General features: G+C 37.1%; 1 protein-coding gene across 3 annotated transcripts in view; it reads right to left on the bottom strand.

The window, feature by feature from the left end:
- Edil3 (EGF like and discoidin domains 3) overlaps positions 1 to 25,327 on the bottom strand; it is a 404,159-nt gene that overhangs the window by 145,666 nt on the left and 233,166 nt on the right. For all 3 annotated transcript variants that reach the window (XM_004841650.4, XM_004841651.4, XM_087180996.1), the window contains one exon: positions 23,734 to 23,847. In XM_004841650.4, coding sequence (XP_004841707.1) covers positions 23,734 to 23,847 — 114 coding nt within the window. The remainder of the gene's footprint in view (positions 1 to 23,733; positions 23,848 to 25,327) is intronic.

Genomic DNA, 25,327 nt, shown 5'->3' with positions numbered 1-25,327 from the left:
CAGAAGACCTCAGGCTTTTTCAAGCTCTAAGTGCACTTCTGGAGCCAGGTAATGTTTTGGTGACTTGTGCCTGGGAGTCCACATAAACTGCTCAATCTGTCTTCTACCGACCAAGATAGCAGCAGAGGGGAAAGACTGAAATTCAAAAACTGGAGATGTATCCCTATTCTTGCTTTGCGATGACACATACAGCTGCCTAGAAAGAGTTAAAAAGGCCACAACACTGAGGTAAGGAGCTGCTGAAGAAGCATGAGCTGTACAGAATGGGAATTTTCACAGTGCTGCGCAGATGGTACCTTCCAGTGCTTTTAAGAATTGATATATTATTTAGATCTTTCAGAATTCTCCTGCTAATGTATATTAAGGAAGTGCTATAAGGCACTGCCTCTGATATTTTGTTATAAAGTAAATATTATTTGCATATCAGGCACTGATTTTTGTAAGTGTTTGTGTGATAAATCATTGTCTCAAATCCAATTCTTAATTCTATCTAGCCATTTTTCTTTCTGGACAACTTTGCTATGATTTTCTCCACACTAGATGTTGTCTCAGGTCAAGAATGAAGTCTCAGTCTCCAGGGTGGAAAGGAATCAGGAGGTGAGCAGGAGACCACCGCAGGTAGCTAGGTGTGGCCAAAGGCGCATCTGCTCACACGAGAACACTTGGGCAAGTGCAGGATAAATGCCAAAGGAGAAAAATGGCGCCAAAGAGAGAGAAAAATGGCTCCTGCAAATACGATATAGATCCTGGGTCTGCAGGTCCTGCACTCCAGAGATATCGGCACTAGGTCTTCCTCTAAAACATTTGAGCCCATGTTCGATTAGAAAATGAACAGATGATACCATATAATTAGAGCAGAATTGGGGCTTAGCCATGGAACTGAAAATACTTGCAAATGATTTTAACTGTACTGTTCCCTTCAAAACTACAATCTCAACTGTGCTGTATAATTTTTTCTCTTCAGATTGCCTGTTTTTCCAGTATGTATCTGAGGCAGAAGCTGAACTCTTGGAAACATGCATTTACAACTTGAACATTTCTACAGAGAAAAGGCCACAAAGCTCTTCATATTACATTTACAGTGACTGTGGTAGCCCAGAAAGAAGTGATTTAACATACAAGTTTCAACATAACAAATGGCAAACTACTGAAACAAAGGATGCTTTACCAGTTTTATAGAAAGAACATTCAAGGGGAATTTAGCAGAGTGACAATTTTATTATGAATCTGTAGAAACTAAACCAGCTTTCATACATTATCTCTCATTCAGCAGAGATTCTGATGAGATCTGTTCTATAATATAATGAATATGGAACAGCCCCGGGAAATGGAAAATGTGACTGCTGCTACTTTTCAAATTTGTTATATGTAATAATAAAACAGACCCTTGTACCCCCTGGTGTCTAGGTTAAATACTTATTTTGGTGGGACAATATGCACAAAAAACCTCTAGACTTTGTACCAACAAATGCATTCTTTTTAGACAAATTGTGAGCAATTAAAGTTATGCTTAAATGTTCACCGACTAAAATGAATATGAAATATAATCTATATTCAATAAAATTTCTACATTTGAATAAATGTCTATTTCCTGGCAAGTTGCAACAGAATTCAGTATTGCTGTGTAGCTCAACCTAATGATTAAGTAAATGTACATCTTATGTGTTTAATATGTGAAATGTATATACTTTTAAACTCCAATTACTTTTATATCTATCTAATATGAAGTTGTAAATTTTGAACAACACTCATGAAAATTAGAATTCTATGCGACTTAAGAGACTTTAAAGAAACGAGAAGTTCCTGTTTTCCTCACTTTGGAATTACACACGAATTGGGCATGTTGATGCAAACCTGTAGCTCCAGCACTCAGGAGGCTGAGGTGGGAGAACTACTGTGAGTTCGAGGCTCGCTTGGGCCACATAGTAAATTTAAGACCAGCTTGAACTACGTAGTGAGATTGTGTTAAAAAAAAATTGAAATGACAGAAAAAACTAGGTTCTTAAACAGCTTGGATTTTACAAAAGGTTGTCAAACTCACTGCTCTAATATGTTTCTTTTAAAGGATTAACCAGGAATGAGATGGGGCCAATCAGTCATGTTTTTAATGAAAAATGGAGACAGCAGAATTAATTTCATTTCGATAATCTCAAGTGCAAATGAAGAGAATAGTGACTTGTTTTCTCACAAATCTTTTTTAAGTCAGATGCTTAAAAATACTACACACATTATTTTCTAACTGAACAGATATAAGGACACAGCAGGATATAGTCACTGTCTTCAGTACAAAGAAAAGATAAATTCAATAAAAATACAGAGAGGAAAACCAAAGATAGGATGCACATTTTACTTTATATTAGTAAGAAAAAATTTCAGTTGAATATTTTTTTAAATTAGTGAAATTCTCTTTGAGTACACAGAAAAAGATTAACTGTGAGAACTATAAATTGCTCAGACAGGGGGTTATGACAATACATGATTAGTGCTCCGGAGTTTGAAAAGTTATCAGCTCCATTAACCCAAACTGCAAAGATAAAAAGAAGAGAGAAACATTGACTTTCTACTTAGAGATTCAAAAGTTCATGACTTCACTGGATCATAAAATTTAAAAATGCAGGTAATATTTTAGGAAATATCTAACTTAACAATTAAGTTAATGTAATAGTACTTTTTCACTTGTAAACTACATTATTGAGTCTTGGCAAATTTTTTATTACAGGAATTCATGAAAATTGCCTTTCATTGCAATTTTGTTTAAGGCCACGAAGACAAATGCAATTCCAAAAATCTCTATTTCGAACAGAACCTTGAACAAGAATGTGTTCAAAGTGAAGATTTTGGATTAGGAAGCTAGAGAGGTTTGGATTTGAATTCCTACACCACTTTTTACCGGCTATGTGTCTTGGGGGAGTTTGCTTAACCTTTCACAGATCCAGATTAGTCCAGTTTCCAAGCTCTGTTCACATTAGGATAACCAGGAAGCTTTTACAAATCCCAATGTCAAGATACATCTCATGTCAATTAAATCACAAAACCTTAGAGTGGAAATGAGAGATCTGTATTTTGAAAAGTTTGAGATGCAGCCCATAGACCACAGAGTAAGGTCTGGAGGTCGTCATGGATATTCCAGAGTCCTAGCATCCACTGTACAATTACAATGGTAGGTAAGGAATAATATGTAGTGAGAAATTACATAAGACACATGAGAAGCATGAAGTATAAACGACAGGGGATGTAATATGCACTCAGGGAAGTGTAGCTCTTAGGTTGTTTTACTATTACAAGGCAAAACTAGGAGATAGAAATTCATGAGCATCGTGGACTTCCACTGTAAGTACCTGGAAATCCACAGTTTAAACACATGCCACTGGTTCAGGCAGGTTTTTCCCACACTTACTTCTCAAAAATTAATAAAAAGGAGCATAACATCTAACCCTATTTTCTTTGCAAAATATTTTTAATAAAACTTATAAGTATACACACAGGCACAATTATTAAACATGCATAGTTACTGAAAATGATTCAAAGGATCATGTCACTTGGCATCTGCTTACTACCACACACATCATCCAGTCTTTCTGTCACCAAAGCATTCCATCCAATTGTCATATAAAACTCTTTGCCTGGGGGAAATATAAACTATGACTTCTTGTAATGAATAAAAATGAAATGATTCCCTACAGGATACTGCCAGACTCACTGGAAAAAAATAACTAATTAAATTGCCTCCGTTTAAAATAGGTCTGTGTCTGGCAGTACTTTTTGTACTCATTGTGACACAAAATGGGGGTCTTCCATGGAAGGATCTTCCATTAACACTGTGTTAAACCAGCTTACAATGCCATGATCAAGTTTTTTTCCTCCTGACTTTAATAGGTGAGTAATTTTATCTTTAGGATAAGTGGAGATGAAGTGTTAGCTGCTGGGAATTTTGTTGGAGTAATCAAAAAAATCTCATTTCCTCAAGTCTGTAACTGAGAGTGAAGTAACAAGCCATTTCCTCCCAAATTGCATCCCTCGGATCCCGTATCTGCAGCATAAGCCCTTGTGTTTCCTCATGGCTTGTATTCTCAGTCAACATGAGCAGGATGCTGATATCCCTGTTTACAGATTTCTAAGGGCATGGAGAGGATGCCTCGGGGAACAAATCATGAAATACTTTTTCATGTCCACATGACTCTCAAGCACTGGTTTCTCATGAAGAGTCACACAAAATGAAGAGACAGTTTCAGGAAAAAGAAAGCAAAAATTCATGCTAAACTCAGGAAATTATGTTTGCACAGGGGTGTCAAAAGCACATGATCACAAATGTCACACAGTGCAGCAAACATCCTGGCTTACTTGTGTTCTCTGGGAGAGCAGCTGACATTTGGGCAGAGGCCAACAGAATCTCATCACGCCTCTAAATCGCTGCGTGATCACGCTCCCTTCTTTTGCATTTTGTCTCCTACTCAAGCCTATCTGTGATGAGTGCTGAGCTGACTAAGGGTGGGAGAAGAAAGGGAAAGGAACGTGACAAAACACGACCTCATTCAAGTGGTTTCCTAGTAGTTCTTAATGTGATATCTAGGGCTCAGTTCTCTGGTTCGCTCAGTTCTCTGGTTCACTCAGATTGCACACACATGATCGAATGACAATTATCTTGTAAAAACTGTTTTTATGTCTCTACATACTTATCCATGCCTCAACAGTCTATTTTTATTGATAAAAAAAAATTAGAAATGCTTCACTGTTCCATTACTTTTTTCTTGAATATATTCAAATGCCATTCCAACCAAAAGACAGAACTTTTTCTACTAAAATTATATCAGTTGTATTAGAAACAAATATAGTTTCGATAGACGAAACCAGAGGTAACTGTCTGTACATGTTACTCTTGGTCAAGAAAAAAATGACACGAATATGATCTCTTTAAAGTTTTATTGTACTTTCTGGAAGTGATAAAGGACTAAATATATTAAGCAGTAAATTAAAAATAAAAAATGAGTGTCTAGAAAAATAATGATAGACCTAAACAACCATGTTACTAAAAGGTCTATAATTTGAATAGGAAGATTGTCACTGAGTTCTCAGTATACAGAATGAGCAACACAGACCATGGAGGGGGACTACTGCGAGTTTATTATAGAAGAGGAACTATTCTAGCCATTATGCTCTGAGCAACAGACCATCCGGGTGAATTCCTCCAAATTTGGTTTCATTACTGTCTACATCCTTGGCATAAGTGAGAAATGATATTACAACTGAAGATCCATAGAAAAAACCATTATGGACTTAGCTTGATTTTCCTCTTTTGATATTTATCTTCTCTCTATGATGTAACTCTTTTCATTTCATTTCTCCTCTTATAAGAAAGTCCATTAGGGTGCCATGCATTCTTCTTCCCTTTAATAAAATGCCTCAGGAAAAATGCTTTTGATGTTAACATTTTTCAAACATGAAATTAGCACCTCTGCAAGTATAGTAGCATTAAGCTCACTTAAGATAAAGAGATAAAAGTTTGTGCATAATTTCCACATTTTCATCCATGATTTTATCAAGAAATTTGTGTCTTCACCTAGGATTGATTTTCCAGTTCTTATTTTTTGTTTCCAGTAGCCTAACACACAACAATCCTGACAGTGAATAACAAAGTACTGGTTAAACATGTATGTGCAGGGAAATGTGAATTTTCCCCAGGATAACCCCTTTCCAATGATATTCACTTTTATGTGCATCCAAAACACAATATCCATGCTAACAAATTTTAAAGTAAACATGATTAAAATGATTTAATTAATATTTACCCAAACATCTTGCCATCATTTTAGATTAGTTTTAGTACCCATTTCTTGCATGGCTGATTGATAACATGAATTAATGAAAAAAATCTGATTTTTTTCAGGTTTTAACTTGTATTGCATACCTCTACGGCATGTTAAGGTAGTATAGTTTTTAAAAACTTCATTTCAGTCAGTAATATCAACAGCCTTGTCACCAATTTGCTTGGTGAGCCTGCTTCTGAAATATCAAAACCTGTATGCACTATTATATTCTTGGGAGTAGAAGAGAGGAGGTGTGAATAGAATGTCAAATAGTGGCTCCCCTTGTACTTTATGTTGCTATCCAGGCATGCATAATGCTATACATTTTCTATTTGTTTCTTTTTAAAAATTCAATTTAAATGTGAATTAAATGTACCTAGTTATCTGTTCACATGTTTAAATAAGTGCCAGTCTGCTTTCTATTTTTCATCAGGTAAAATGGATGAAGACACCTCTCTCTCTCCAGAGGGTTCTTATTAAACTCAAAGAAATTTTGGTAACCTACTTGACTGCCCCAAATTTTCAAGTAGCCAACTTATCCTGCAGGTATTTTAGGGAGGACAATAAATACACCAAAGAACCCATGCTTACTCCTGAGAAACTTGAGACCCGAACAGCGACCTGGCATGCCAGAGACAAGGAAGGCCCTCTGGGAAGAATGAAGGAGCAATAAGTAAATGCTTTCTGCCCAGAAATTTGTGGCTCTCAAGCCAATTGATTTGACAGTCGATTCGACAGTCCAGGTTTCCTGCCACACAGTGCCTATCACAAGGTGGCTTCAGGACAGTGCAGGTGGTATGAGTTAAGCAACGGGTGCCTGTGGTCCCAAAGCACAGCATCACATGCAGAGTAAAGGAGACTGTTCCCCGAGTGCCTTCCCTGAGTCTGATGCACCGGTTCCTCATTCATATCCACGTCCATTACCTCGACAGCCTTTGATGTTCTGTTACAAGCTGGGGACTTCAGCGGTCTGCATTTCAAATGCAGAGTTAAAACATTAATGTGTTTTCCAAGTGATTTTCAAGTAAATACGTGTTTTCCTTATGTGTGCGTGTGTAACTTTTTAATCAGAAAAAAATGTGTTTAAGGAATACTAGAGGGGTACCCTATAAAAAGTATGCCATCAAAAAAAAGTGTCCCATCAATGGAATTTCAAGGGATGTGAGGTGGCTACTCACTAGAAGTTATATGGCACCAACTACACCTCAGAAAAATAGCTTTCTAACCCATTCTAATGGCTTATCATATTTTTAGCCTAATAGTACCACTACTCATGTTCAACAAAAAAATAATAGTTTAACTTTCCATGATTAGGCCAAACCTCAGAAGAACACAGGTAATATCTTTGTGGAGAATTTTGTAGTGTTTTACATAGTGAATGCACTCACAAAGGCTCTTTTGGTAAAATTCACCTGACTTCTCAAAAGTTTAAATGTGTAAGAAAGACTAGCATTTTCCTATGCTAGGAAAAGAAGTTGAGAAACACTAGATGAATCGATTTACTTCTCGGGTATACTTTAAAACTGATCGCTTTTTGTGGGTTATAAGTAGCCTTCGCATGTACTGTCTAGTATACTAGTTGATACTCATTATAAGAAGCCACTTCAAATGAAAATAGTTTACAATTGGGGAATATCATTAAATTAAATCACTATTCATGCATAGAAGGAAATGGAATAAAAGCAGAGAAGCAAAATTTCTATGAGAGAGAGATTCGAGGATTCATGCTTTTTAAAACAGGGATAGAGAAAGAATGAGGCTGCAAGACAGAAATCCAAGTGGTACCCAAGGCCTCATCACAGTTAGGGTTCATATGTTATCTTGAAAATATCCATCCTCTCATTGAAGTTACATTGAGTGGCAATGTTTTCCTTCAACCAGAAAAGTCATACAAAAATATGTAAGGGCAAAACTTCAAATGTTTCAGTATCAAAGACCATGTGTTACAGATTTTGATATCTGACTTAGCATCTAGCAAAACACTGCTACAGTTACACTGCAAATATATGAGTTGTTATATGACCAGTCACTTCCTCTCTTTTATTCCTATGTACATATCTATGCAAACTCGATTTCCTTTAAGAAAGTTGCCAAGTAAATGATAGAATCCTATAAATCTACAAAGGATACACTACTTAAAAGAACTCTAGGTAAAAGTGAGCTCTGATATAAGAAATAAACTACATTAAAATAGAATTGACTACATGTTAAAGATGGTGCCTTGATCCTTTGAAATGTATGTGCATGCTAAGCAAAAATATCACTATGTCATAGATGAACATTCCTTCTCCTTATCCCAGTACTTATTGCTCTTTATTAACTTCCACATTATTCAGTGATTCTGTACCATGGGTGCTCTTTGGTTAATTAACCTTGATTGGTTTGAGAGTCTCTCAGTGAATAAGTAAAGCACAGTTCAGGGTATGCCTTGGTGGGGCGACCTTGGGTGCTGTATCTTGCCCTGGCCCCTTTCTCTCTGAAGCTGCTCCCCTGCTCTGCTTCCCAGACACTAAGCAGTGAACAGCTTTGCTCTACTATGTCACTCTGCCATGATGTTTCTGCTTGGGAGTCAGGCAACCATGAACTGACAGCTCTTGTTATGGTTCATATTTAGATGTCGCCTTAAAGCTTCATGCACTCACATAGGCAGGGGTTTGGGAAGGCAATTGGATTACAGGCATGCTACAGCTGACTTGCTCTTTGAAGGTGGTTCCTGGTTAAAGGCAGGTCTCTAGGTGCATGACCTGGAAGGGGACATTCACTGTATAGATTCCCCCTTCCCTCTCTGCTTCCAGGCTACCGAGATACGAGCAGCTTTCCTCCTCATGCCCTTCTGCCATGCTGCTTGTGCTGGGAGCCAGCCAACCATGGATTATAACCATGAGCCAAAGTACACTTCTCCTCCTCAAAGTTTCAGGTGTCCTGTACTTTTTCCCAGTGATGAGGAAATTGACTAAGATACCTCTGAAACTGTGAGTCAAATTAAACTTGTCTTTTAAGTTGCATTATGTTGGGTATTCAGTCACAAAAATGACAATCTGACTAAACCAATATAAAAAATTGGTAGTAGAGAAATGACATTATTCCTGTAATTATATCTGACCATCCAGTTAAGAAGCCTTTGGAATTGGTTTGCTGTAGAAATCTGGAAAGGTTTGAAGAAGTGGGCTAGAGAAGCCCAAGAATGTTGTTGTGCTAAGTATGGCTTGATGACCAATTCTGGTTGAAGCTCAAAACAGAATGCTACTAGGGATTTGAACAGTACTGGTCAAGCTCATGAACTTTCTGTTGGAAATGAAGATCTATAATGGGAATTTGTGACACTCTGGCAAAACATTTGCCTACATTTTCCACATGTCCTGAGATTTTGCAGAAAGCTGAGTGTAAGATTGGTCATATACTAACTGATATGACAGACAAAATTCCTAGGAAGTCCAATGATCAGCAAAGGGCACAGATACTGCTGACTTCTTTTATAATGACAATTTTACCAGAAATCAGAGCAGTATGAAAGATTTGAAAAAGTTGAATTTTGACCAACAAAGAATCATATGTAAAGACGGGACCAAAGGAGGTTGGTTGCCGAAGAAAGTGGTGCCTTTAAAAATAAACCAATTATGTTGCCTGAGAACAATGAAAAAGATGGCTTGAGGGCATCTCAGGAATCACCAAAACATCAGCTATCACAAGTTGAAGGGTGCAAAAGAGTTAGTGTGCATTAGAGGAGCAAGTCCCTGACCCTTCTCAAGAAAGGATATACAGGGACTTGGTTCACTGGGATTCATTTCATTGTGCTCAGGCATTCAAGCACCCAAAGTCTGCTGTAGTCATGATCCAAGGGTGCCAGCATTTTCTTGAGTTGTAGGCAGGTGTTGGGGTCATGTATGTAGTGCTCTTCTTTCAAGTATGGTCAACCCAAGAATAATGGGATTGGGGATGCTTTCGTTCAGATTTCAGAGGAGGGCTGAAAGGTCAGGCACTTTGATGTGGAAGAGTCATAGTTCCTTCCAGGAGCCTTTGAGAGGGTGAAGCATGAAGCTATGAGTGAAGCAAAAGCTACAGTGGATGCCTTACGAAGTTAGGGATGCCTAAAATGTAGAACATCTGCTGAGGAAAGCCACAGGCAGTGAAAAAAGCCAGCACAAGACATTCCATGAGGGCTGCAACCAGTAAGGTCCATAAGGGCAGAGATGCCCAAGCCCTCTGGGTCATACATCTGACCACCGTGTGCCCGGGATTCTAGTCTTGAAGCTATAGGACTTAATGTTTGCCCTCTGGTTATCAGTCTTTCTTTGGTATTGTTCTCTTCTACACTTCTATTCTTCCCCTTTGGAATAGGAATCTTTACCCTGTGCCATTATATATTGGGAATATATAATTTGCTTTTTGAATTTTCAGGGGGTTACAACTAAGAATTTGCCTTGAGTCTCAAAGAAGACTTTGGACTTGGACTTTTGAACAAGGCTAGTTTGAGGAAGGGATTAGTGCATTTTCAGTTGTATATAGGACAGTTATATATGTTAGCTGGAATTATAACTTTGTATTTACTTGGAGATTAAATTTAAAGATATGTTTTTGGGTGTCAAGTTGACAAGGAGTGGAATATGACAATTATGCAGGATTGCCAATTTGATTGGCTTGAGTCTTACTAATCCTCTGTGGGACTAGTAAAGCCCCTTTCTATGTTTGCCTGAGTGGGTTATGGAGAGTTATGGTGAGTTATGGGTAATATATCTTTTCCCTTTTCCCTTCTCTCTGGCACTGTTCTGCTCTTTTTCTGTCACTATGAATGAACCAGCATCACTCTACCTTGTCCTTCTATAATGTCATTTTTCCCATGGAGCCAGCTAAGCCTGGGTTGAGACCTCTGAGTATGAACCAAATTAACCCCTCTCCTCCTTTAAATTATGTATGTAGGTATTTGATCCTGGGGATGAAAAGCTGGCTATTATATTTGGAAAATCAAATAAATCACTATGAAACTTTTCATAGATAATAACTGGTACAAAAATGAAAAGATGTTCGTGTGAAGCATATAGAATATGCTCAAATTCAGAGAGCAGTCCCTGGGCAAGGGGTTGGGAAGGGAATCTTTGTAAAGGAATAGATAGTGGCTGTTTTTAGTTAGATCTTCCATTGTCTTTTAAATACAGGGTTGATGACCATAAGGCAGACAGTTTAGAACACATCACTGTCCACAGGATACAAACTTCTTAATCTGCACTGCTGGTTAGAAGTAGGAATGTGTACAACAAAAGCTCAATCCTGCTAGTGAAACCTCTAAAAACAATAACAAAACTGTAACTTAACAATATCATCTTCTTCTATTTTACTTACAGATTTTCACAAATGAAACCAAAGAATAAAACTCAGTGGAAAGACCAGGAATGGAAATTCAGTGCAAATTACATATTATTAGCTTTTATCTATAAAGCTTCCTTTCCTATTATGCACAGAAAAATAGCTTTTGAAACAGATAAACTATTAACTCAGGCTTCTGAATTCTTCTATATGGACTTTTTTTTATTCTGATGAAGCTGAGAGATCATTCAAAGGCATAAAACAAAATGTAGGTAAATCCAAAAATTTTTTAAATGCCTGTGAATATATTAACTGATCTATCAATATATGAAATAAGAGATAGTGGCAAGTCTACTATAGATTCATATTGGTGAAAAATATAAATGACATTTTTATATATTCACAACAGGCATATGAAATGGAAATGTTTGTGGCTGGTATTAGTGACAAAGTGGTAGATACTGTTCATGCTATGAGTGACTACTGCCTACATTTGGAATTGGTGGAAACTCTGAATTTCAGGTAGTCACTGATAAAAATAAAGATGGGAGTTTTATTATCTCAACAAAGAACACAGACACCTTTACCTGACCATCATTTCGGGTTCATTCTTGTATTTAGGTTAAAAACTTGCATTAAACATTTAAAAAGTGGTAGCAAAACTGCCTTTATATTAATCCCTGTAGGGAAGCATTGTAAAGATGAAGACTGTTAATAAAGGTAGAACTAAAAACTCACTGTAGTGGAAAAAAAATGACATTAATTTACATTGATAATATGAAACCACATTTATATACCATATAGTAACTATGGATGTTTAAAAAACTGTATGTCTGCCGAAGTGTACCAGAGAAAATAAAAAGTGAATTTTATTTTGAACAAACCACCACAAATATCTCTGATTTTTCTGTGCTAACAGCTGCAGTTTCCATTTCTTGGTGTTTTGTAGTTAGATAATAGTGCTGAGTATTTATAGGCTTCCTTATATAACTATAGTTCTATCCATTTTTCTTGTCAGAACCGTTTATTTTCTGTCCCTGCTCCTGTTTACCTTGAATTTTAGTATTGGATTTAGTGACTTTACTCTGGGTCGACTCTTTTTATAGAACCATATTCTCAAGTTCAATTTATTTTTAAGTTGGATATTTTATGAGTACATTCCCTTCAGAGCTTTAAAAAGAATGTGTATTATTGACCAGATAAAGCTATTAAGGTAACTATTATGAAATTTATTTTTAGGACCTTGGTCACCTTAGTGGCTCTTTGGGGTTTCAGATATGCTCCAAGGAGCATGCACCTTAACCTGGGATATGCGGTCCTTGGTTATTATTTCCTGCTCAGCATGGGTTCCATCTCAACACTTGCAACCTGGCATTCTTCTCTACCAACCACTACAATTACATAAGGGCCATTAGTGGTTTGAGTCTCCAACTTCAGAAATTTTTTGCTAGGCTCCATTTCTTTGACCAACTCCTATTCTGGAAACATAATTTTCCTTGCTTTCATTTTGTTTTATTCTCCTACTTCTCAGATTACCTTCTTATTGTATTTTCTGTACCTCTGAAAATCAATAACTACTTCATCTGCCTGTATCTCTGTTCTTAGTAATCTTACACTCTTTAAACTCTTTCTTTTCCCTCTTGGGAAAGCCAACCAATCTTCTCTCTTCACCTTTCTCATCTGATTCCAAAATCTGAATTCTTATCCCCAATGCTTCCTTGAACCCAGATCTGCATTTTAATAGCTACCTGCACTATCCTATCAGGATATCCCAATTGTGCCTGTAACCCAACATGCTTAGCAGGAACAAAGTCTGCGGTGCCCCATTCTGCAACTGAACATGGTTGCTGTGATGATGTAACTGAAGTCATGGGTGTTGTTTTTTCTTGTGCAGGGAACCATCAATTTCAAGGGCGCTAATTGAGTTGAAAACGGTGACTGTGGGCTGTACTAGTTGTTGCTTTCACCGCCAAACGTAGCTGCAGGTCGCCAGTAAAATTGTACTGCAACCATTTTAAACCCCAAAGAGCTCAGGAAATCATGCCGTCATTTGGGAAATGGTGCACATTTGGTGAAAGATCAGGAACTATCTGTATTCTTCATCCTATCTGAGAAAGGCATTTATCTCTTCTATTCACGGGCGTGATAAAAGCAGAAATTGCCCTCGTTTGGATGGCAATTTCCTCATTATGAAATAGCTATTTCAGACTCAAATCACATCATTTTCACCTAAGCATCCAAGAATGCCATGTTAACATGTCCATGTTTACCCCACGAATGATGTGTAACCATGTTATATCTTCCCAGTCTTAGGATGGCTTCTTTTCCAGACACTTTCTCACCCAAAAAGCTTTCCTTTCTTCTACTGTACATTCTTTATTTGGTTTCTCCTCTTTTTTACTGCGTGGGTGAGGTTTGGGGGAATGATTTAAAGGTTTAATATTTTTTGTCTGAGAAAAACTAATATATTTAGTTATTCACTACAATTTTAAATTTTATGATTACTAATCTTTTCCATGTTCCCAAACTCACTTAATTTCTGAGTGCTTCTTCTTCGTTTCTTTGAATTTGGAAACAGGATAATTTTTTCTCCAAATATAAATGCAAGATAAATTATAATCCCTGAACTACATAGTTTAACAAGTAATGGGAATGAATGAACAAGAGCAGTTTGAAAATCATGAAGGTCTTATTGCATATTTCATTATTTGCAATCAAATGCAAAATTATAAGGTAATGTCCATCTGATTCAATTTATTGGATTATATAACAAGTCCTAGAAAATCCATGTGTATTTTCTAGATGTTTCTCTTTCTTTTGTTACATTATGATGTTAAGGTATAGTAAGTAAACTTTTAAAGTATAACATGTCTGGAAAAACTTGCTGCATCATATTTGAAAAAATATATATATCCAGGGGCCTTTGATTGAAGACGGAACTTACATGTCAAAAAAGACACAGAAAACCCTATTCAGTCTCATCACTGAGTCAATTTTTTATGTGTTTATTGTTGCAAAGAGCTCACCCTGCATTAAGGCTGGAATCATTTCTAGCTACTGATATACTAGAACAGGTATTCTGTTTTTTGTTTAACTACTGTCACATGTTTTAAAATAATATGATAGGGCCGGGGATTTAGCTCAGTGGTTTCACTGCCTGCTGGGCAAGCACAAGGACCTAAGTTCGATCCTCGGTACCAAAAAAAAAAAAAAATAATAATAATAATAATATGATAAATTAACTTAAAATAATGATCTATATATACCTATGGTTATGCCTGTATAGTTACTAGACTTAAATATTATTATCTTAAATTCAACATTATATTGCTAATGCTGAGTATCAAACTTGTCTCAATCCACAGTCAATTTCTTTGTTTTTTCTTATGTTCACAAATGTTGCCAACTTGAGCAAAGAGCCCTTCTCCTGTTGTACTGGTGATCTGGCTAAATTCCTATATTAAGTATTTTAAGCAAGGCACAGTAATCCTAAATTAAATTAAACAATGCTTTTAAAGACAAAAATTGCCACTAAAGAATCTAAAATTCTGAATAACAAATAGTTATTATCTGGAATAAAAGTAGGATTAATAGTACATGATTCTTTTGCTTTGTTTCTCCTTGATTTCTTGTTACATTTCTTGTTTGTTAACATTTTAAAAGTTGAAGTCTATTTGGAGATTTTAAAACATCTTTGTTGTTGCATAGAATACAAGTATAGTTGATAAGATAAATTTTGAATGTAGAAATATTGTTAGCTTTGGACAGATCATGACCTCCAAGGGAAATTTCTTGACCTGATGATGTTAAGGCCTAAGTAGCAAGTGACTCCTCTCAAAAAAATGCTACCACACAATGATTAAGCAAAATCTTAACTCCTCCATTCAAGATTAACATTCTGAAGGACAAAGGGGCTTGTTTATCTTTGAAGATATTGTCCATCTCTGTAAAATTCTCCTCTCCACCGCCCTCTTTCATTGGTTGAGACATAATCTTCTGGTGTCAGTTCCCAGGTCTCTGCTTTGAAACTCCCAAACAGAGGAGGCTCCCTCAGGATATCTCTCTAAATTGTCTTCATGACACAGATTAGGTTTTATAATTAGTTATGATGCCTTTCTTATCTTTTATCCCATGAATCTATGTAATTCATGAAAATGTAAACTAAATCTATCCTAATTACTGTTTTGCTCCAGCTTTAGATAGTAAAGTGCAATGTAATTTGGCAATGGAATTAATTCATTTAGTTATGTACTAAAAACCCTGTACATAGTCTAAGAAAATCTCAAGAATATGTGTGGCTAGTTTATTCAACCACATAATTGAATATATTCTCTTATCTTGCATTTGTTCACATTGGGACTTCCTTATAAATACCTCTTCCTTTTAAAATTAATTTTAGTGATACATAGATACATAAAATTGTACATGTTAGTACCATGTGATGTTTCTCAACATGTATGCATTGTATAATGTCTAAACATATTTAACCCTCGTTTATCATTTTTTCAGGGTGAAAAATTTCAAAATTCCTTTTGAAAGCTTTTTGCAATATACAGTGCATCGTTATTGCATATAAATCCCCCTACTAGGCCATAACACACCAGATCTTCTGGCCTTTGTCTAAGTGTGTCACCCTCACTCCCAGTCAAACTCTCCCTACCCCTTCTCCTCCTGACTCTCCCCAACCTGAGGTGACCGCCACTCTTCTGCTCTCTGCTCTTATGATCACACTCTACATCCAACACACGAGTGAGATCATGAAATAACTGTCCCTCTGTGCTTGGTAAATTTATTTTATATTTTACTTGGGAGTCTACATCCTACTTGGATAGAAGAGATGAAAATTAGTTCTATTTTAATATAAAACTATACTATTTGATCATATTCATAAGGTAAGGAGATAATGGAGTTATTCATTCTGCTTTTTATTTTTGTATGCTATTCACTAAAATATTTGGTGTAATAGCAGGGATGCTTTAACAATAACTGCAAACATACGAACATAAAAAGAAATAAAATTAGGTGTTTGTAGTTCAGAAGTGTGCTCACTTCATAAGTTATTTCAAAGAAACTCTTATTTCCTGCAATGGTTGGTTGGGTTAAGAGTATTTCTCTACCATGTTAATGGAGCAGGATTTCGTAAATGTATGTACAGTGCCTGTGCGTAGGTACAGTACAGTGCATGGCATTATTGCTTACTTTTACATAAACTGTTCTTCATTATGAACTCAGTTACTGAAGATGAGTAAGTTGTTTGAACACACAGTTAAATTTAAAACTACACTAAATTGTAACAAAAGAAAAAGCAGGGATGCGTGGGTATTGGCTTTTCAAATAACTCAAAAGTTGTTGCAGCTATTTCTTCATGTAATTATTTATTTTTAACATGTATTGACCCAAGTATTTTGCTTATGTTATTAATTTTAATCTGTCTATCAATAGAAATCAAAAGACATTACCAATTCCATTTACCGAACAGAATCTGAGGCTCAGAAATCTGGACTACATGTCCTCATTTATTCAGAACATGAAGTCACAAGAAGAAAGTCACAGTTTACAGCCTAGCTCTATTTCAATGCAAAGCCTGCGCTGTTACCTCTGAGGCTGAGGCCAATGGCCAAGGTCACTCATGGAGTGTAAGTCCTTTAAAGTTTATAGCACAATAAGCAGCATCCCTCTCACTTGCAATGGGCAGGATTGTAGCAAACTTGGGACTGCAGGCTTTGCAGCTGCAGAACTGTGACTGGAGCCAAACTCTGTAGTTTATTAGCCATGTGAACATAAGCAAATTATTTAATCACTCAGCAGCTCAATTTTCTCTGTATAATAGAAGCAGTAACAAATAGTACCCATTTCAAAGAATGCTGAGAGGATTAAATAAATTAGTATTTAACTTATTGAGCCAAAATTTGGTTCACAGTAAAGTCTGACGTTAAAATCAATATCATATCACAATTAGTTGGTAACAGACATTTGAGCAAAAAAGGATATCTGTATGTATAAATTAATTTTGAAAGAAGCAGTAAGTGTTGAGTATATCATGTCATTTATTTATTTAAAAATTTTTAGCACTTTTCATTGAATATGCCTGTACCTACACAAAGATAACTGGTAGCACACAATGATATAAAAAATGAATATATATATATATATGAAGCACTCACTGGATCTAATGTATATGTTTTCTATGTATAAATATTTGTTTATTTGTTATGAAGGTTCAGTATTATATTACTTAAATAATACTAACTTACAATTTTCAAAATGTTTACATGTATCATTTTTGTTCTTATAACTCTATAGATGAAATTCTTAAAGATGTCTACAATTACCTAAATTATCTTATTAATTTTAAGAAAACTGGATAATTTTGACATGTTGAAACACCACATTATTTTCAATTGAAGACCTCAGTTTTTAATTTTCATAAAGCCTTTTGAAATCATCTAAGTCTTAACTCCTGTTGGCATAATGGTTTGGGATGCTGCCTTATAAGGGCTCCCTTGCGAACTAGTTTAATTGCCAGAAATAGTGTCAGTGATGAAAATACATTTGAGTGCCATTCCTGAAATTTAATCATGTCACATTAAACAGCCAGGAGGGAAATGTATATGGCTACTGTGGGCCACAAAGCCCAATAAATGAAAACAATTCTAGTTATTTTTAAATTAGTTGGCTAATGTGCTAGTGACTTCCTTTGTGCTTATTCTGATTTAAACATCACAATCTGTGAAACATACATGGCCAGGCATATCTGCTCTTATGAGAAGAGATTCCTCATTCCAGCTCATCAGCATTTATCTTTCACGGTGTTTATGAAAACAGCTGCATGCATATTTGAGAATAAAACATATAAACACATAAAAGGACTTTAATCAGAAGAACTGTTGTGATGCTGTGATAAACACCACTGGAACACCTACAGGATTTTCTCTTATCAATCAGCAGTCATTTAAATCAGAAGTATTATTCCTTAACTGAGTTATAAATATTAGTAAATAATTACTGGAACTTTCACAGGCAAATTTTATGTCAAGTATTAACAAGGTTATTCCAGACATCTGAAATAATGAAACTATTACTGAAAAATTTCATTTGATCATTAACGTATATATACTAATTATTACCAAATAATTGTGTACCACATCATAATAGATAAGATTAGATATAAATTTTTTCTCCATAAAGTATAAGACCTTAATAGTTATATTAAAGGCACAGATTATAATAGAATCCATAGACTTATTCTTATAATATTTATTAAACATAATAACATAAAAATCTTGCTTTTAATTATTTAACTGTAAATGAATAAAAGTATTTATTTCAAATGTCCAATACCACTAATATTAAAAATATTTCTTTTAATTGTAAAGGCAAAGGCTGCCTTAGAATACAACTTAAAATTGAAAGCCCAGTAAAAATTAAGGAAAAGCAGAGAAAGGCTAAGATCTGAGATGGACAAATCCTTTTGGCACCGAAAGATGATAAAATCTGTCCGTCTACACAGTGAAAACATTATCTCCCAAATTACTGCTTTAATATATTTCATGGCTCATTAGTGGTAGTAGCTGTTTTGATCACAGTAGGCATATGTGCCTATTGATAAATACATAAGTGATGTAATATGAACAATCAAGATTTCCATATGCACAAGAGCCTAAAAAGGAAAGCACCTGTCTTATTTTAAATCCATTTTCCTAAGCTCACTGCAGCTTATAATTCTAAGAGATCTATTGAATCAAAGGAAAGCAATTCAATTTTCTATCCACATTTATTGAACACCAACTAATATGCTTGAATACATTTTACTACATTGACAAAAGCAGCTTTAGAATACTGCTTCAAAATGGAAAACTTGATCAAAAATAACTTGATGGTAGTTGAAGACACCGAGAAAAATCAGATATCATTTTTACACTTGAGGAACTCAGAATGCTGGGTTCATTCCTTCAGCTGGCTATTTACTGGGCACATGCTGTGTGCCAGCACTCTCCTGGCAACTGTGATTACAACGGGAAAATCCCTGTCATGAAGTGTAAGTACTGAGCAAACAGTCAATAAATAATGTGTAAATGTGAAAACATGTGTTAGTGATCAGGGTGAAGGAGGAAAAGAAAAGCAGAAAAGCATGTTGCAGCGTGTTGACGTCAAGAGGTAAATGGCCAAGGAAGGGCTCACAGAGGAGAGGGCATCTATGCAATGACCAGAAGGAGTACAGGAGTGTGTCTCTACTGAGGACAGAGTAATGGAAAGTTAATGTCTGGGGCAAGAACGTGACTTGTATTTGCAGGAAATGCTAGGAGGTCAGTGAGACTACATCTGTTTCAGCCAGCTTTTCCTTTCCTGGACAACAATACCCAAAATTCACAATTGAAAGGAGCTGAGGGTTAATTTGGCTCATGGTTTGAGGATTCAGTCCATGGTCAGCTGGCTCCAAGGCAGAAACCTCCTGGCAGAAGGGTGTGGGGAGGAAACATGCTTAGTTCTATGGCACCTGGAAACCAAAGCAGGGGAGCAGGGCTGGAGAAGAAGGAGCCAGGACCAGGCACGGGTCTCAAGGCCATGCTTCCATGTCCCACCCAGACATCCTCAGAAGGGTGGGTCTCGAATCCAAAGGTTAGCTTTGTGCCTGCCCACCGCTGTTCTACACAAGCAAGAACATTACTGAGATGGGGCTGGAGGAAGATGAAGGAGTAAGCTGAGGTACAGATGGGTCTGATTCTCAGGACACACAGTGCCTGCCATTAGGAAAATGGGTGGCTGGGCTGCAGGGTCGTGTATCCAGGCTTTTTAAAAATGGTTCCCTCTGGAAGCTGGGTTTCAATTAGACTAGAGATAGCACCTACAGAAGCAGAGAGAAGGTTCAGAAAAGAAAGCCTGAAAGGTGGAAGACTTTATGTTTAAAAAAACTTTATTTGTCACCTCCTTTGCTTTGCAATTTTCTTTGCACGATTAAGAATGAATTCCTTCCTGGGTGTGTATGAATGTGAGTGTGTGAGCTGTGCGTGAATGTCTGTTACACATACATTTCTGACACTCATCTTCCACTCTTGCCTCCCAAAATGAAACAGAGTAGACACAGGACAAAGGGGCAAAGGGAGGTGCCCATGAAGCCAGATGTTTTCATTTACCCAGGGCTCTCTCAGTAAGAATTCATTGAAGTATCGTTATTCTTGAGATGACACAGGTAATAATGTACACCCCTTTGTGAGTATTCAAAATACACAGAACACACAGAGATGATGACACAATTCAGTAACAAATATTATTCCTGTATGGGAAGTTTCTTTTTATATTCTTACCATTCTTTTCTGTTACTGTGTTTAATTTTATTGAATTAAAAGCAATAACAAATTAATGGTATTGATATTTACCTTCCATTTTTATTATAAATATTCTAGAGTTTATTTTTATCTTTTATATTTTATCATTTGTATAGATATTTTATTTTTATGTTAATTTTTATTCCTTTGCAACATTTTTTTTGTACATATTAAAAATGATTTCATTTTAAATTAAGTCAGAAATATAAAATTCCACTAAATATGTACAACATGAGGCATCAAAAGGAAGGAAAAGATGTGGAGGTAGCAAAGCAACTAAGATTATAGTTTTCCAAGAGGAGACTGAAGACCGTTTGGGATTGAACACCTGGACTGTAACGTTTTAGTAAAGGCGTCCTCTGACAAATCCTGTAGTTCATCTCCATCTCTTTCCCTCTCTCTCCTGACTGAAGCTTTGCTCAAACAAATGGTTTCTCTACCTTTTCTACAGGGGTCAGGTGACCATACGGAGGTAACCCTTATGGAGACAGCCCTCTGTGACATGACACAGTAGGAAGAAAGTTCATCCGCTTTACTCAGGACAGAAGCCAGAATATTGGCTATAAAAATGTCCTGTCAGCTCCCAAGAGGCTAACTTTGGGCGGCTTGGACTGGGTACCACCTGGAACCTGACAGTGATTCCTTGTGGCCCTGGAGTGAGCAGTATCTCTATTGCCTCAAAGTGTGGAACTGAACCTTCAGTGTGGCAGAATGTTCTTTCCTACTCTGAGTTTTCTAAAGCCTTTAGGAAGCCACAGAAAAACACCAGAATTATATCCAGCAACTGAGGCAACAAACAGAGCAGATAAGGTCTTTGATTAGTTAGACCCTCTCCCAAATCAATGAAATAAACGAATTCCTCAATCAGAATGTGTAGCGGGGTGAACCCTAAGTGACTCCCTGGGTCTTCTTGTCTCAAAGAAAAGATGAGCAGAGCAAGCACACAATGTCAGAGCAAATGGCAGGTCCCAGGAGGCACTGCCTGGCACCTCACATTCAGAGAGAAGTCTGAGCTTAAATATGAGTGAGGCGAGAGTATCAAACCCAGTCAAAGAAAAATAGGTTTCATGAGACACAACATCAAAACTGAGTGGAAGTCCCCAGGCACAAACTGATGCCAAAGATGTTGACAGCAGATCTCAATATATCCTCCCAGAACCCAGCTGGCTTCTTGCATCTCAAGGACATTTTGAGGTGTAGGGACTTCAGCACAGATCTGTGATGGAAGGAGCTTCTGCATCCAGTGACCATGCACTCCTCCTTCGTGGTCCACAAGTCAGCAGCCAGCTGCCTCCTCAGTTCTCTGGCAGCTCAGAGGGGCAGCATGTCTATTCCTTTTCCATGATGACAGCGTCTGTCTCATAAGGCCCTCACCCTCAAAGATCAACTCTGATCTCTACCTTAATTTTCCCATGTCCTGTGCCTTCTTTCCGTGTCCTGTGTCTACATGCTCAGATGCCAATTCTGGAGGTCACTCAGTGAGTAGCATGAGCTAGAGCATCTCAGTGACACTTGTTCCCAGGCTGGTCTCTCAGGACGCATCTCCCTGATAGTTCTGAGGTGAGGAAAACGCGAAGGTCTCCCCTTCCAATTGTGTCCCTCGAAGGCTCCTGTGAGGCAGAGATGGCCTTACTGTGCCTAATGTGCAAGAAGCCAGGAGGTGCTTCCAGCTCTACCAAAGGTCCCGGCTTCCTGAAAGGTCTTCTGTTTTGGCCTCAAATTGTACATATGTAAAATAGTTCACGGACATCAGTCTGTTCTTCATCTTAACAAACTGTTCATTCAGAGGCATCTTGGCGGTTTCTCACCACAGGTTCCAGGGTTCACTGAGGACCCACCTTCAAGTCCCATGAAACAAAGAAGTAAAGGATGCAGCTCTGTGCCTGAGAAGGAAAAGGACCCCCAAACCCCGACTTCAGCCTGGCAAGAGTCAGGAAGGTTGCATCAGCCTGTGGTTGTGCAGTCGCTCACTTCCTCAATTGGCGTTGTTCATCCATCTGTGCCCTGCGGTGTTCTTCATCAACATGTTCGGTATCTTCCTCCAATTATTTTAGGACTGAGAAAGGTTTTTTTTTCCCAATCCAAGGCTTATGTTTGATACTCAGAATTTATTTATTTTAGTGAAATTTATTAGGATTAAGAGGATCACTAAGCAGTTTTACAGATCATCATTTTATATATAAAACTCAGAGAAATAATTTTATATTATTCTCTATTTTATTTTATAAAGAACAGGGTGAAAGGAGTAGTAAAAGTGGGAAAAAAGCAAACTGAGAAATGTGTTACTGTTTCAAAAGAGGACATATATGGGAGACAGAGGGGGAGAGAGAGAGACAGACAGAGAGAGAGAGAGAGAGACAGAGACAGAGAGAGAATGTAGTATACAGGTTTATCTCAATCATCTGGATCTGAAGTACAATCTCAGTTTAGAAGAAAACATACTGAGCTGGCAAGCCAATGACCTGTATCACTAGTAGTTCTACTTCTATCACTAATTAATTGAAAAAGCTGTGGCAAAGCACCTCACAGGTGTGTTTCAGTTTCTACACCTGAATTCTCATCTGTATCTTATTCTGAATCTACACAGAATACTGCTTTGATGATCCAATAGTCTAATACATGTAAACTGGTAGCATATGATCTTTTCATACTTGCCCAACAATTATAAAGTGATACCATTAGTGTTCTCATTCTCATGTGTTTCAGCCTAATGTAGGCTCCCTCCTGTGAACTCCACTTATTACTTTTTCCCAGTTTGTTTATCTTTAGAGGGGTAATACTTTCAGCCTCTTTGTAAATACTCCAAGCAAATAGGGATCCTACCATTTAATTCATCATCTCAAAACTCTACTGTCTTAGCTTTCCAAGAAGACAAACTGTGAAATCCTTGCTGATGGGTGGGCCAGGCACACTGAATCCTTCTCTACTTCCACTTTTACTTGGAATAGAGGCATCCACTTCCAGTGCCTCTCCCATCCTAAGTGACCACGCTGGTGGTAAAAGGTAAGTCAGACACATATTCAAAAGCTGAAGTGGGATTCATGGAGGAGGTAGGTTTGGATATCTGAGGACCTGATGACATTCTTTTCAGGTCACAGATTCTATGCTCACAAGTGTTTTGTGCTCAGCCATGTCCCCCTTAAAAATTGTACACGTACAACATTAGGGACAGCAAAGATAAGACTGTGCCATTTCGATCAATTAGGCATGCACTCAGAATGAAAATGATATTGATTTCGGCCCAGATTTCATTATAAATGAGAGATATATAATTAAAATTATATAGACATGTAAATACTTACTATATTGACAGTTTCTTCCCATAAATTCTCCTGGGCACTCACAGGAATAATTGGCGACCAGGTCTGTGCATATTCCACCATTTTTGCAAGGCTCAGCTTCACATTCATTTATGTCTGAGGAAGACAGGACAGAGGAAGAGAATTGATGATAACATTACTAGGTGTCAGGAGGTTTGGGGCATTTTAAATAAAGATGTCTGAGTCATGCTATTCCTTGACTATTCGTGTACAAGCCTGTATCAATGCATATGCTGCTTAAATCAATAGTTTGTGAAAAATCAAATTAAACCAATTTCAAAGAGAACTGAAAATTCAAAATGAAAGCAGATCAACTGAACTAGACCATTCTCCAATTCAGAAAATAAATATGAATAGTTTGGGAAAATATTTGATGTATACTTAGAATTAAATCAAACAAATTAGCCCCAATAGAGAGATGAATTGGTTTTACTTACAAGATCTAGACACCGCCCTGCAGCAACAACTGGCAATTAACAGTCTCATTTCACCCTAATTCATTAAAATTCTCATTGACAGAGATGTTTAGTTTCTAAATAGTTCACCTTTGATGAATACAATGCGAAGCAAATCAGAACTAATAGCTAATGCTCCTTACATACACAGTATAATAAACGTAAATGATGACCACTTCCTAATCCCACTCAGGAGGTCTAAAGTACGTGTTCTCAGGGACCTACCTTTGGTGTGCCATTGTGAGATGTGATGCAAAGCCACATGAAATACAATGCATTCAACCAATTACACTCATTTCCATGCTGATTTGAAACATTTTAGAGATAAAGAGTGCATTTTCAAAGCAAAAAGGAAAAAAATTAATTCAGCCAAATATCCCTCCCTGATATTTACAAGCCTTCCCTTCCAAGAGTAGCACCAGGAGGAGCTGGGAAAGCTGACAGCGCCCCCATCTCTCACCTCCTGTCATTCACTCTGTGCTCCCTGTCAGCTCTGAATCCCAGGCTCGGTTGTTTGTTTTTCATCATCTTACAAACCTAAATGGCATTATTGGCAATGATCTGTTAGCATGTCTTTCCCCCTCACTCACATGGCCGGCTTTCCACATGAAGATCCTGTCCTGCCCTATCTTGCTGCTCTGGAAAGCCATGCTATACCCAGAAGCCTTCTGATCTAGCATAACAAAGGTATTCCCAAAGCCCTGCGTTATCCTAGTGTCTCTCGCAGCACTATGATCGCCAAATCTTCCTCTCAAGAGAGAACAAAGGGAAAACACTAAAAGCTGTCTATCTGCCCTTTCTTTCAACTTCTTTCTTCTTACAGTGCCCCTTCCTGCAAGCAGCTTTGGCCACTTTTATCCAAAGTCCAGTCTGAGAGTGTGGCCCAGACTTCCTAAGGCAGGTGATGACCTGCTCTGAAGGCAGTGTTCTTTGGTCTTTCTTTATCCCAACTTGAACTTAAAGAAAATTCATGACTGTGTTCATCAAGAATCTAAATAATTTGAGTATTTTATAATGTCAGATAATAGAATAAACTGTATTTGGTAATCATAAAGGAATTGTTTTAAATTCTGAGTGACTCATAGATAGACTGAGTCCTGAAGCTCTCCAGAGAAAAAATG

Source organism: Heterocephalus glaber, unplaced genomic scaffold (genome assembly GCF_053883595.1).
Source record: "Heterocephalus glaber isolate CG9 unplaced genomic scaffold, H.glaber_assembly_v1.0 deba00001465, whole genome shotgun sequence".
NCBI lineage: Eukaryota > Metazoa > Chordata > Mammalia > Rodentia > Bathyergidae > Heterocephalus > Heterocephalus glaber.
The sequence above is the reverse complement of the archived record's forward strand: the minus strand, read 5'-3'. Positions and strand labels throughout refer to the sequence as shown.